General features: G+C 40.5%; 1 protein-coding gene across 3 annotated transcripts in view; it reads left to right on the forward strand.

The window, feature by feature from the left end:
* Positions 1–655: 655 nt before the first annotated feature.
* The window catches only part of CCNYL1 (cyclin Y like 1), a 35,698-nt gene continuing 22,093 nt past the window's right edge, over positions 656–14,260 (forward strand). For all 3 annotated transcript variants that reach the window (XM_081578170.1, XM_081578171.1, XM_081578172.1), the window contains exons 1-3: positions 656–1,241; positions 11,297–11,371; positions 13,234–13,268. In XM_081578170.1, coding sequence (XP_081434296.1) covers positions 1,016–1,241; positions 11,297–11,371; positions 13,234–13,268 — 336 coding nt within the window. In that variant the 5' untranslated portion in view covers positions 656–1,015. The remainder of the gene's footprint in view (positions 1,242–11,296; positions 11,372–13,233; positions 13,269–14,260) is intronic.

Consider the following 14,260-nt stretch of genomic DNA (forward strand, 5'->3'; position numbering starts at 1 on the left):
ACATGGAGACTCGTGCCGTGGAAGAGAGAAACAGCGAGAAAATCGAGTTGCTGAATCCCAGCGTTTCAGAGTTGGGAGGGAGGAGTTCGGTCCCTAATTTACCGATGAGGAAGTGGAGGGGTGACGTGTCCTCGAGTCTTATTCAAGACACGGACACAGCTCTTTATTGAGGACCCGGGGGGTTGCTATGGTTAAACTGAAGGCGGAAACTAACACTCTTTCGAAGTCAGTTAGAGAGGAGCATTTAGTTACAAAAAACTGTCAACAATTCGGGTGTAACTAAGTTCGTTGAGCAATGCATCAAATGAGTCAGCTGTCAGACCCGGTGAAACCAAGTTGCTAACGGAACTGACTTTTTACTAACAAGCCTTCCATAGAGCCCACTGACTCAGGACAGCTTCGATTCACTAACTCCCGCAACGCTTCCCGAAGGACCGGAAAGCTCCGAGTGCCGCACGATGAATGGAAACAGGAGTTCGGGGCGCGCCACTCGAGGGGCGGAGCAGCCGCGGGGCGGGGGCGGGGCATTGTGAGTCACGTGCCTGCTCTCTGAGGCGGGCGCGGGGAGGAAACTCTGTGTGTGATTGGTTCGTCGTAACCAGGTGACCGAAAGACGCGTTCCGGTTGGCAAGGGGCTGCCAGGCGAGCGGCTTTCAGTCGAGAGGCGGCGGCGGAAGGAGGAGGAGCTCCGGCCGCGCTCTCTCCCGGCAGTGGCTGCGCGTCTCAGCGCTTGTCGGGTCCCCACCCCTTTTAAATAAGCCGGGCTGGTCGCCGCCTTCATAGACTAGTTGACTCCGGGGAGGCGGCGGCAGCGAGACAGCGGGGGTGCGGCCGGGGCCGGAGCCCTGCCCCGGGCCCGGCGGCGGGGCGGACAGGCCAGAGGCAGGCGAGGCCGCGTCTACAAGCGCGGCGCAGCCCCGGCATAGCCCGGGGCTGCCGGTGCCCGCCGCGCCATTGTTGGGGGAAGGGGCGGCTTCTGAGCTCGGCGGAGTCAGGGGCCGAGCGGAGGCGCCCCATGGGGAACACGCTGAGCTGTTGCGTGTCCCCCAATGCCAGCCCCAAGTTGGGCCGGCGCTCGGGGCCGGCGGAGCCAGACTACGAGTCTGAGGTCTACGAGGCGGCGGCCGGAGACGCGGTGGCAGTAGCGCCAGCGCCGGCTGCCGTGGAACCCACCGAGTTGGATTTCGGAGCGGGTGAAGGCCACCACCTGCAGCACATCAGCGACCGGGAGATGCCCGAAGGTAAGGAAGCGGCCGGCGCGCCTCTCCCCTCGCGGGGCCGGCGCCGTCTGCTCTCGGGCTTACCTCTGGCCTCCGCGGACCCCCGGGTCCCCCGGGAGGGAGCCGCCGCCTAGGGCTCCTTCCTGCCTGGAGTTGACTCTCTCGGGGCTGGGCACCGGGGACGGAGGCTGGCCCTGTCTAGCGTCCCCACCCCTTATTCTTTCCCCGTCGCGTCCGGCCAGTCTCTCTCCCTCTTCTCTGCCCGAACGCCCAGTTCTTCCCCTATTCCCATTTCGCACCCCGACCTGAGACCCTCAAGTCTGTGGCCCCTCCTGTTCGTGATTCTCTTTACCATCTCGTGGGACTTTGTAAAGACTTTCTGATGTATTCTCTCTTTTCTCAATAAAAACTTAAATACTCCCAACTTCGGCGTTATCCATCCCATCTCCCTATCCTTACCTATCCAGATGGTACCTAAGTGAAGGAACGAGGTAAGAATCTAGATACCTTTCCACTCGTTAAGATAGTTGATACTCGGGACAATTGAGACAGATTTTAGGATTTGTTATTTAAAATCAAAACTCAGATCGACAGTTAGTGTGGCGGTAAGTAAAATTCTGTCTAGAGTTGTCCTGATTGAAGCGACCTTATTCTAACTATAATCTGAACACGATAGGAAAGAAAAAGGTGAGAGGGGGGCTTAAAATAACTGTGAACGGTGTGAAACGTTACTGCAACGGCTGCAGGGAATAGTTTTTTTGTTTTTATTTTTATTTTTTTTACCCAAAGACGACCCCACGGAGCTCTGATTAAGATTCCCACTTTGACACAAACATGTCTTCAGCTCACCAGCTTTAACCAACTTCACTTGCATGTTGCCTCTTCTAACAGAGGGGTGGGGGTGGTTCCTGAGACCGTTGGTCAAAACTTTCAAAGGAGAAAAATTCAGACTTTAATTTGTAATACAAAGATTTGGCAGTTAAGATGGCAGATCCTGCAGAAAAGTTGTCTCCATGGCTACCTCTCCTTCCAACCCCCTCCTGCCAGTGGAATCCTATTCAACTTTCAGAATGTTCAGGTAAAATTCTGAAGACGAAACGGCTGGGGGTGGGGGTGGGTTGTCACGGAGAAGAGAGAGAGGAGAGGAAATGTTTGATTTTTTTTCCTCTAGAATTTTGAAACTGGACAGCTCTAGGTTTTTAAAAAAAAAAAAGATTCTGGATAACACTGTGGCTCATTAATAAAGACTGTGTTCTTTAAAGTAGAAAACATTGTGTCTTGAAGATGTTAAAGCCCCACTGGCCCAATTGTTTCATTTAAATGCCAGAGTATTTCTTTATTTCATAGAGGAAATGTCTTACAGCAGCTCTTCTGTTGAAATTTTATTTGGGTTTACTTAATTTCTTTCAAAGTTGGAATAGGTAAGCCTGTGAACTCACCCATATGATGGACATGGCTTTGTAAGTGGAAAGTACTCCCTTTTCAGAATAGTCAGATACTGTGGAAGAATAAATTATGTAAATTAACTGTAGCTTTAAAAACAAAGCTTGTGCATACTTGTGAAAACTGCTCAGCTTGTTGCTATAAGGTAAGCCTGTAAGTGATTTTAAAAAACAGTAGTAGGCTAGTGTAGGGAGACCAAAGTTGGACTTTTGTATAATTCTTTTAAGATTTACAACGTATTTTCGGGTGTATTTCACTTGACCCTTCCCTCTATAAATAAGACGTGTGAATATTCTCCCTGTGTTGCCAATGAAAAAGCCAAGACTTAAGAGATCTGAAATAACTGTGTTATGTAGCTACTGAAGAGAAGAGACAGACTTGAGAGTGATAGATAACACCAAATTCAGTTGTTGGGTGCTTAAAAAAAACTGGAGTGCACTTTTTATTTTATAATTTATCCATAAGATAGGCCTATCTCAACTTCAGTTTTGATTATTCCCATTTGAGCTTATTGTTCACAACTCAGAAGCAACATTTACCTCTCCATTCTATGTCTGTACATTTATTACAATGGATAGGAATAAAAGAAGTCGTGAAATAGCCTAAATTTACCAGTCAGGTAAACATGTTGGTATATTTTAAAGACTTTGTTCTGCTGACCTCGAATTGAAGCTGAGAATGCCCTGGACAGAGGGATATTAGGAGAAACTGGTAAGCGGGCAGGTAAGGTACAAAGCATTTAGTGAGGAGGAGTGCTAAGTCAGGAGCGAGAAAAAGAGAGTTCATGAGTACAGAATTTACCTTTTTATGTTTGACATGATTGTTAAAATTTTACTTAAATTTATCTTTTTTTGGCATTCAATAAAGTGGTAAGAGAAACCTCAATTTCAGCATTTGCCTATTATTAAGTTTCCATAGAAACAAGGTCAGAACACCGAATGTAAAGTGCAAGCACATTGGAAGTTTGCTCTTAATGTTTTTATTTCAGGCAGTTTTATATCGGTTTCCCTGGAAACTGAGAAATATCTACATTGATATAAAACATTTTGGCTTTTCTGCAGTGAAGAATTATTTGGTTACTTAGACAAAATCAAACATAAATGATGCTGTGTCTTGTTCTTCAGAAACCTTTGGGAAGAACATGATTTCTTCAAGCCGTTTCAGTTAACTCCTAAGAACCTAGTATAAATATCAGATAGACTCAAAAGAATTTTGTTGCTACCTTGCCTTTAACAGTGTATCTAATGTAACTGATGTTAGTGTCAATAATAGAAAATAAGATGCTATGGTCCTATTATCTGATTTTACTATTATGCATCAGCTTTTCAAACAGCCTTTATATTCTGCCCTTTGGAACTTTGCTCATTTTCTAGTGCAAGCTGCTCTCTCAAATGATTCCTTCCTTCCATCCTCCAAGGAGTGGGTAGGGAAGGAATTGACATCGTAATGGGGGAAAACCTCTGAGCAACAGCAACAGGTCTTTCCTCTTTTCAGTAGCTATTATAAACACTTTTTTTTTTTTTACTCTTTTGATAACAACAAACATTTGAGGTAAAAGATTTACAAAATACTGAAAAGTCGTTCACTCATACTCAGAATGTCCAGAATTTTTATTAATATTTTGGTGTTGATTCTTCCTGAACCTTTTGTATACATATAAACAGAACATTGTGTTTATTGTATGAAATTGTTCTTTGTGTGCCACTTTGTGACTTTTCTCTTGTAAAGTGAAGACGGGAAGCTGCTGGAACCATGCTGACACCTGGAGCGTGCTCCGGGATGTATTTCCATGCAGCTGCATGTAGCTGTACAGTCTGCTTTTTACCTCCGGTTTAATGGTTGGAGCATCATTCATTTACCCACCCTTTATGGTTGTCTTTTATAATCCCATTATATTGCTTTATTCTGTGCATAGACATAAAAAGTGATGTATTGTACTTGCCTGTAGAATTCTGGTAGTACACTTTGTCTTATGACTTAATTAAATTCATAGGGTGAGTCATTTTGTAGTTAAGGTATTTTAACATTAAATGTTCTTTCCCCAAATTAAAGTTACCATTGATTTTTTCACTGAACAGTAGATTTCCTCTTTTAGGTTTTTGTGGTTCTTGGTAACCTGTCGATGTCTTTGATTCTGAGTAACTAAACTACCACTCTAAGAGATCTGAAATTAATGCTGGTCTTAGGTGACAGACACATCAAAGGACAGCATTAGAAGAAATCTTAGATGATGAGGGAAAATTGGGAGAAGCATAAATGCTTTGGGGTACACTGAAATGCATGATTATTGGGCACCATTTAGGAGCAGGACAGACAAAGGTTATACAGACAAAACCCAAACCCTAACTCTGGTCTTTACTTCCTAGAGGTACCTGGGGGCTGATGACACAGGAATAATGTCAAGTAGCGAGACACTGAGAAGAAAGAAAATGATGGTCATGGACTGGGGAGGAGAGCAGTGTTACTGGGGGTGGTTTCCTTAAGTGACCAGTGAGCATCCTAGGAGTGAGGGGGAGCCATGTAAGCTCCTCAGAAGGGAATAGGCTTGGTGTAGGCAGAGGACAGAAAGAGGGTGGCTGCAGCTGAGTGAAAGAATGCCAGGAGGAATATCGGGGGATTAAGGCCTTATGTGTCTAGTAGGCCTTGACAAGAAAAAAATACGGATTTTAGTCTAATTGTAATGGGAAACCATTGAAAGGTTATATGCAAGGGAATGATGATAATTCTTAAAGAAGGGAAAGGAGGTGTAGGGAGCGGGGAGGGAGATCAGACCAGCTACTCTAGTGTGGGCAGGGGTAGAATGAAGCAGGGAGACCAGCTAGGAGGCTGGTGTAGTTGCTCAGCTGAGAGCCAACAGTGGTTTGAACAAAAAAGCAATATTAATAAGGGCCTAAAATAGGCTGACTTGAAGAAACTGAGTGAATCTAAAAGTAGGCTAACAACAATATGAATGGGACAAGTCACAGAAAAAGAAATGCAGATGGCTTTTAAACATATCCTCACACATAAGAGAAATGAAAATAAAACTACTGTAGCTTCTGTTGGGAGAAAATTCAGAAACTTGGCACTGCATTCTTTGATGCCACTGAAGAAAGTTACATTCATATATTGCTGGTTGAAATGGGAAATCGGTCAACCCCTTGAATGGGAAGTTAGAACAGTCTCACTTAATCCAGAGATCCTACTAAAGGAATTTATTCTGAAGGTGTAGGTCGCATATGTTGCATTATCTTCAGTAGCAAAATATTGGAAATAATTCACATGTCCAGTAAGGGACTGGTAAACGAGCATATCCAGACAGTGAAGAATTAGGGAGCCATGAAAGAGCTCTCTCCACTGATAATGACTTCATCTCCAGGGGATGTTAACCTGAAAAAAAATGGGGAGAGAATATACACTAATCTCCATGACAGAAGCAGGAGAAATGATACGTATTTGCTCATTAAAGAAGAAAAAGGAAGAACACTAGGAGAAATCCTTGCCCTTGTGTACTCTTATTCTCTTTCCTTTAGTGGGTAGCCTGACTCAATAACATGAGTTTGCACAAGCTCAGGGAGAATGGTGTAGGACTGGGAAGCCTGACATGCTGCAGTCCATAGAGTTGCAAAGAGTCAGACACAACTTAGTGACTGAACAACAAGAAAGCAGTATTTATTTAAGATGTTATTTGGGTGAGGGTGATGAGTGGACATAAATTTTCCTGTGAAATGCTAAATGTTCACTTTTGGCTTTTGAGTTAATTTGTGAAAGCTTTGATGTGTCATTTATTATGCTTTATATAGTATATCCCCTTCATGGATCGCAGCCTTGTCATGGCAAAGGGGCTTGTGTAACTCAGTGAAGCTATAGTGTATAGATTGCTCTTGAATTTCATTTGATTCTCATAATGTTCTGAGTTAGGCAGTGTAGGTATTGTTCTCTGAGGTATAGAGTTGTCCAAGGTTTTACTCATTTTTAAAACCTTGATAGATCAGGACTGTAAATTCCAAATACATGACATTTAGGAACAGAATTTATTGATGACATTTTGTGTGCTGCTTTGGAATACCACCTTTTTTCTCACCCCTTTTTAAAAAATTGTTTATTTTTAAGGTACTAAAGTAATAAAACTTTAAGAGTTAAAACAGTAACATTGCATAATGTGAAATGAAATCACCGTAGCTTGCAACCCAGAAAGGTTCTTACAAGTCCAAGAAGCCTGAGCTAAGTACTCTTTAGAAATACATAAAGCCAGGTATGCTTACCTGTATATCATCTCTTGGTCATGATCATTACAACATTGATTGAGGATTAAGGTAAGGCAGGACTGAGAACCAAGTCAGAGGCAAGTTCAGGAGCCTCTAAGTTTGGAAGTTTGGAAGCCAGGATGGTCAGAAGTTAGGGAAGCAGGAGCAGTAGATGGGGGTTGCAGGAGCATGCTGTGTGCCCTCTGGTGAGACAGCCCAGTTCAGCATCGGCTGGCAAGAACCACTTGGCTAGGGTGAAAAGTGTGGACTCAGATGAAATCACCGGATAATTGTGAGACATGAAATGTATTATTAGCCATAAAACTAATATAGTATACTACTAGAGGTGATAGGGCAGTTCAGTAAATGGAGTAAACCTTTAAATAAACTGGAGCCCAGAAGTTGGCCCAGAAAATGCTGACAATCCTATTTAATTGCAGTATATTGAAGTCAATATGTGGGCATTAGTCTCCTTCTGTCAGATGATTTCTTGGTCACTACCCTCTCTCTGATATTTTGACAGGGAAAAATCATTTATTGACCATTTGACAGCATAATTTTAACACTTTTAGGCTTCTGTAATGCATTTTGTTCTGAGTTGCCTTTATTTTCACATTTTTAACATCTGCAATTGAGATGGAGCTTACATTTGATAGAATCTTAGGTTGGAGGAAAAGCAATGTTCAGTGTCCTGGTATTCTACAGGTTTCCTTCTGGAAGTGTTTATATTAAGACTTGAGCTTAATTTTTTTTAGTCATCCTTTTTCTACATAAGTCTATCATGCTGTCAAATAAGTTGCAGTTTAAATTGATAATATAAAAGTGATGGATCTTAAAATATAACTTTAATGATAACCCCTAATCATGAGCTCAAGAATATTTCTCCTCCTGGGTTAAAACATTCTTAAAGATTGCTAAAGAAGTAATTTCAGGGAGAATTCACATATAAAATGCACAGTAATTTCTCAAAATATCTCTAACATTACTGTGTGTACTTGTTGTGGGAGAGAGGATGAGGGGAAGGGTGGGTGGTAATGCTTTGCTTCATAGTTGACAGTCTTACCTTTGTGACAGTGAAGAGTACGCTAGATTTTTTTCATTGTCTCCTTAGACTCTTGGCAAAACAGTTAATGGAGCATGCAGAAATATTGTGTGTATGTATGAGTTTACTGTCTAATGGTTTACCTGTCAAGTCTATAGTGATGTTTTCACTGGCAAAAAGTGCAAGTTGTATAGAAAATTGTTATATAGGTGGTAAACAGAAGATTAATATTTTCTGAAAACCTCATGCAAATTGACAGCAGTAGGGCCCTAGTATGTTTAGTACATATAAGTGATAGGCAGCTCACCAAAGTGGAAATGACACTGATAATTATGGGAAAGTGGTCAGAACTGTGTAGTCGAAAGAAATACAGGTTAGATCTACAGTGCTGTTCCTTATTTCTATTAGTAGGACTTTTTTCCCCCCAATTATACAGAGCAGGGGTAGGAACTAAAACTGTCATGATTGGTAGTATTATACATTAATGTGGCCCCACCTTCTTCAGGAAGCAGTTTAGCACTGTACCTTGAGCTATGAAAATGATCTAACCTTTTGGCTTAGACATCCCAGTTCTGAAGATCTTTGCTAAGGATATAAAACCATTATTTATTTTAAAAGCTGTATAACAATAGGTGAAAAGTTTCCTCATCAAAGAATAGAATTTTGTAACTACTTAAACCCCAGCAATAGGGGATTGGCTAAGTACAGTGTAGGAATAACACTTGACGGGCCGTTGTGTATTCATTAAACAGTAAATATGCAACAGTCAGATGGAGAAGGGTTGTTAGTAACAAGAAGACATAAATTATACACTAATTAGAGCTTTTTCTAATGTGTAAGGAGAACAACTAAAAGTAAGGGCTGTGAATCTGTGGGTTAATTTTTAAACTGTCATTTTGGCTCATGCAAATTTTTGTTCATGACATTTGTTTAAGGAATGAGCAAGTGACTTTTACTTTCCCCACCTTCAGTGTGACCATCAGTACTGCTGGTTAACCAGGTCTCTTTCAGTTGCAAGTTTGAGAAAATGTCTCAGAATAGCTTAAATTAAAAATATATATATATTGACTTTTACATAACTGGAGTTGATAGAGTAAATTAAGCAGTACTTGACCCCGGAGTTCAGTGATCTCACATCCTGTCTCAGTTCTGCTCCTCTCTGTTGATCTCTCCTGAAAAGCCTTTCCCCTCATGATGGCAAGAGGAGTGTCCAGCAGCTCCAGACTAGCTAAGGATCCTAGGGTACCACTCTGCCTTTTTCTGCTTCTTGGGAAGTCCTAGGAAAGCTGTGATCAATCAGCCAGTTCTGGGTCATGTGCCTACCCTTGAAACCTCTAGGGTAGGGTAGGGGGAGTGCCAACTCTCTTCAGGTCACTTGGGCAAGTTTACTTTTTTCCTGCATGTTGTCATTTCTTTTATCCCAGCCTTCTTGCTCTCTGTATATAGATCCGTAGTAGCACATCATAGAATACCAGCAGCAGGTGTGTGTGTGTGTGTGTGTGTGTGTGTGTGTGTGTGTGTGTGTGTGTGTGTGTGTGTGTGTGTGTGTGTGTGTGTGTGTGTGTGTGTGTGTGTGTGTGTGTGTGTGTGTGTGTGTGTGTGTGTGTGTGTGTGTGTGTGTGTGTTAAAGCTTGCTTCTCTTTGATCCTGTGTGTGTGTGTGTGTGTGTGTGTGTGTGTGTGTGTGTGTTAAAGCTTGCTTCTCTTTGATCCTGTGTGTGTGTGTGTGTGTGTGTGTGTGTGTGTGTGTGTGTGTGTGTGTGTGTTAAAGCTTGCTTCTCTTTGATCCTGACACTTAACTTTTCCTGGATTTCATTGACTATTGTTAAATTTTACCGGGTTTAGATTCCAGTGTAGTCTGTTTACTTTCTGGTAGGTCGAAAGTCTCTGCCTGTCAACTTTGTGTACAACTGAAATAATTTATTTTCCCAGTGTCCCATTGTTCAAATATGTAGGTGGGAAAAAACTTTAAAATAATTTTATGGGTCTTTTACATAAAACTGTTGAATAGAATATTTTCTCCAAAAACAGCTTAATGAACTCCAAATGCAGTGAAGGAATTTTCGTGAAGAACAAAGTAGTTGGTTTAGCTACGTAAATTTCTAGTGCTGGCAGTAACATTAAAATTCCCATTAAACCAGGAAGTCCCAATTACTGTTCATGCAAAATTCCTTCTTTGGGGAAGAAAAGGGTTCTAGGTAGATACATTTGTGAAATGCTGGGTTAGACGAAATTCACTGCTGCACTGGTTAGTTTTTAATATATCAATGTGTATATTCTTTTGATTCTCTTTTTAAGAGTCAGGGATAATGTGTAAATAACTTTGACCACCAAACTCCCATTTAAAAATAGGCCAATTATTATGTGGTTTGGGAAATACTGCCTTAACTATTACTCTTTAAAAATCTTGGTCCGGTTTCTTAAAAGATTGTTTAATTGGTTTGAGGTGGACTTCACTGAGTAAGTGCCCATAGGGCTTTTATGTTTGTTTTAAACAACAACCTTACTGTCCAATGTGATAGCTTGTGCTTGCTTGATATTTCTGCCTAAATAGAAGACTGTCCCACCTTGGTGCAAGGTGAACTGCCAGCAGACCCACCTTTTTTACATAGGTATGGGCAAAATTTTTTTCAAGCAGCCCTTTGATGTGCTCCAGGAAGTACTCTTTATTGAAGCCCTCTATTAATCATGCAGCATGAAAGGAAGAAGTGAGAGTTTAGCTTTGGAAATAGAGGGCAAAGTTAAAAATCACTATCCTGGAAGTGTTCTGTGGATCAGAACATTGAACTCTTACGTAGTCCTCTTAAATCTGCCATGATGAATAGCCCCCAGATAAACGGCAGCCAACTAAATTAGATCATTTCTTGAGTGGAGTTAGAACTAGCCATTGGATTGTCTGAAGAACATTTGCCAAAAGCAGCTCATTTGGTTATAGCATATTTGATAGATTGAGCTGGTATCTGACAGTAATTGACTACAGCATAACTTGCTTCTTGAGACTTGCTGAAATGTGCTAGTAATATCAGCTTAAAGAGAGGTGACTGAATTTTTAATCAATAAGTAGGAGGGGAATCACATACATGATTTGCCTAAAAGTGGCATATATTAGGTGCAAGTTGGAAAAAAAAAAAAAGCCTAAGACATAGCCCTGGTTTTATTCCACATGTATGGAGAATTTCTACAATTTTTCTGTTTCCCAATAAAATTTTTATATTGTTGCCTTTACTACAGTTTCCTTCTTGTCATTACTAAAAGCTCTTCTTAAGACTATTAAACGTGATTAAAATCAATGTGTAGCTGTTTTAAAAGTCATGTCTTTTTCTACTCAACTAAATTGTCACACCTTTTTCTCTTCTTCCTGTGCAGACTTAGCTTTGGAATCAAACCCTTCTGACCACCCAAGGGCAAGCACAATTTTCCTGAGCAAATCTCAAACGGACGGTAAGACAGTGTTTTTCCCCCCTGAGAAAGACTGAAAACTGTTTTTGTTTTGTGTATTATAGAAAGACACAGAAAAACACTTAGAATGGTTTAAATATTTATTTTTTCATATGTGATAATATTTTAATATACGGTGTTTTATTTTAATATGTGATGATACATTTTTCCTTTAGGTGTCACTGTTTTAATGAGGAGAAACACTTAGACCATCTGTTTATACACTTTGCTACTTCTTGATCAACATAGTCAGCTTGCCACATGATTTAGTTGTGGTCTGTTTTTCCATGCTACTTTGTCCTTTTCCTCTTGCTCTAAGAGCACCTGAGTTAAAGATGAATGATAGGGTTTAGGTCACAGTTAGGTTTTCATTTGATCAAAAAAACAAACAAAAAAAAATCAGTTGTTATGTATGGGAACCAAGTCTTGTGACTTTGGCACCATTTTGCACAGTGCTCAACCAGATGAGCCTCTCTCACATCCAGATTCATGTGAATTTTTAAGTTCTTTTAAAAGTTCTTACAAGAACTTTTAGCTCTTCAAAGTTCTCTCATCCTAATGTAGTGCTGGGCCAGGGTAATCAGAGCAATGTGCCTGCCATATGGGGTTTTCCAGAAGGCTATCCGCAGCATGGGAAAACCTTGTGTAAATTTCTGGTGTCCTGCTTGTTTTAAGATGAGAATCAGAACCAGAAGTTTTTGCACTCCTGCTTGTCTTGCCTGCTTATCTTCCTTAATATTATGTTAAATCCTAGTTTATTTGCTAAAAAGCCATACATGATCAAGTTTTTCGGTTGTTTATGAGAGCAGGAATACAAGAAGTGAACGTTCTATAATATTTGAAGTAATGCAGCACAATAAAAAATAGAGGGTTCTTTTTCTCTTGTATTTTCATTAGATTACTGGTTTTTATAAAAGGGTCTGTCTCAGGAACAGCCAGACAGAAGAGGGCCAGGCGTGGGGCAGGGCACAGAGCGCTCAGGCCCTCTCCGAGTGCGCCACGTGTTCTCCAACCTGGGAGCTCCCGGGGTTTCTAACTTGCATTTTCTTAAAGTGTGTGGACTTTGTCTTGAGGCAGTTATTTCTAGTTAGCATTACTGTATTTCTCAGTCTTGTCCAGAGTCATGAGCTGCTCATACTGTTGAGAGACGGTGGAGAGAGTAAAAGAAATACTACCCCATGCCCCTGTCTCTCCTCAGTCTAAAGGAATTCGTGCTTGTGATGCCATGGGAAAGAGTGTGGCCCAGGACCCTCTTAGAGCTTATATTCTTCTGGCCTCTGTTGGAGCAAAACAGTTCTGTGTGCTGTCGATGTATGTTCAGTAAGGTCAGCACACATGTTAAAATTTATAGATTACTTTCCAGTTTATAAAGACACCTTGTATTTTTTAAGTTGGGTGTTAGAGTAGGTCACTGATAAGTGGTTCCGAATGCTTCCAGAGACATGGGTGCTCAACCAGAAACTGGTTCTTAGAGTTGTCCTCTGTTAATCCTGGTGACTAAAGTACATGTAGAACTAGAAAATACTACATACTATGCAGCTGGTAAATTTTTTTATTAGCTAAATATCTCAGCTGGCGTAATTTGCTTTGTCCTTTTCTTTTGTCAGTGGAGACTCTCTGATTTGTACCTAATACAGAGTATCTGTTAGTATTAGGTCAAATAGTAAAAACTAAGTTTTTAGGTATTATTTATAGGATTCATTTTGCTTGGGTGATTTAAATTATATATTTTGTTGGAAATTATTTTAAAAAATAGAATGAAATTTTAACTCATTGTGCATATTGGTAATCCATCAGATAATTAGTGACTTATTTTCCTATGGTATTTGTATCAGAATTCATCAGTTAATTTTTTTTATTCTTAGTGCGAGAAAAGAGGAAGAGCAACCATTTAAACCATGTAAGTAAATAGTTGAAAAGTTAAGAAATCAATAATTTGATTCATTAAAAGCATATCTGCCATGATTCCTAAAACGTATGATGGATCCAATACTGTTAGCATTGACCTCTTATTTATAAATTTTCTGAATCTCTAGTTCCTAATTATCAAATATATTCAGAAAGGTTTTTGACTTAGAAGTTCTCATTTTTTAGGGGCCCTGACATTTAAGTTAAATTTCAATAATATGGTTGTAGTATAAAGATCTACCTTAAATTCTTTTGCCTTAAATTTTTGATCTTAGTTTTTAACCAAAGTAATAAAAGTGTAATAGGTAATTTAATTTTTAGCATTGTCCATTGACTTCTTGGCACAGCAGGTGAAAGCTAAACTTCCTCATCCACCGTGATTTATTTTCCTCCTTCTGTTCCCTTTACATGCATCAGTTTTTATTAAATCAGAATCACTGTTTACATTACTATGACTAAGCAAGTATTGTTCATTGCTGAGCTATATAGTTCTCTGTGCCACCTCCTTGTACACCTTTCATTCTTTTTCTTCAATATTAAGGAAATCTGAGCACTTTTGCACTTCTCAGGATAATCTAATGCTGCTTTTTCTAGCAAACATGATCTCACACAGCCAAACACAGTTGAGTAGCTCTCTGGCCAGTCTCTCTGTTTTCACATTCTTCATTTTTTTCTGTGGAATTAATTTCTTGACTATATTCACTTGCCTGTTTTCTAACAGTTATTTTTCCCCCAAATGTTGTAACATTTGTCACATGCCTATCAAAAATATTTTCCGTCCACAAAACCACATCTGTTCCCTTTCTTCTTGGAGACACTCTTCGCCAGCCTTTTGTCTCCCTACCCCCTACATACTAGTGTTCCCTAGACTGGCTCTGTGCCTGTTTTCCTGGGATATCTGTGTGAAGTCACCTGGAATCTCACATCACTGCTCTCACGTGTTGAATCCCCTATGTCCTAGATTCTGTTTCCCTCTGTCTTGTT

Source organism: Giraffa tippelskirchi, chromosome 3 (genome assembly GCF_054371585.1).
Source record: "Giraffa tippelskirchi isolate mGirTip1 chromosome 3, T2T-mGirTip1v1.2.pri, whole genome shotgun sequence".
Lineage (NCBI taxonomy): Eukaryota > Metazoa > Chordata > Mammalia > Artiodactyla > Giraffidae > Giraffa > Giraffa tippelskirchi.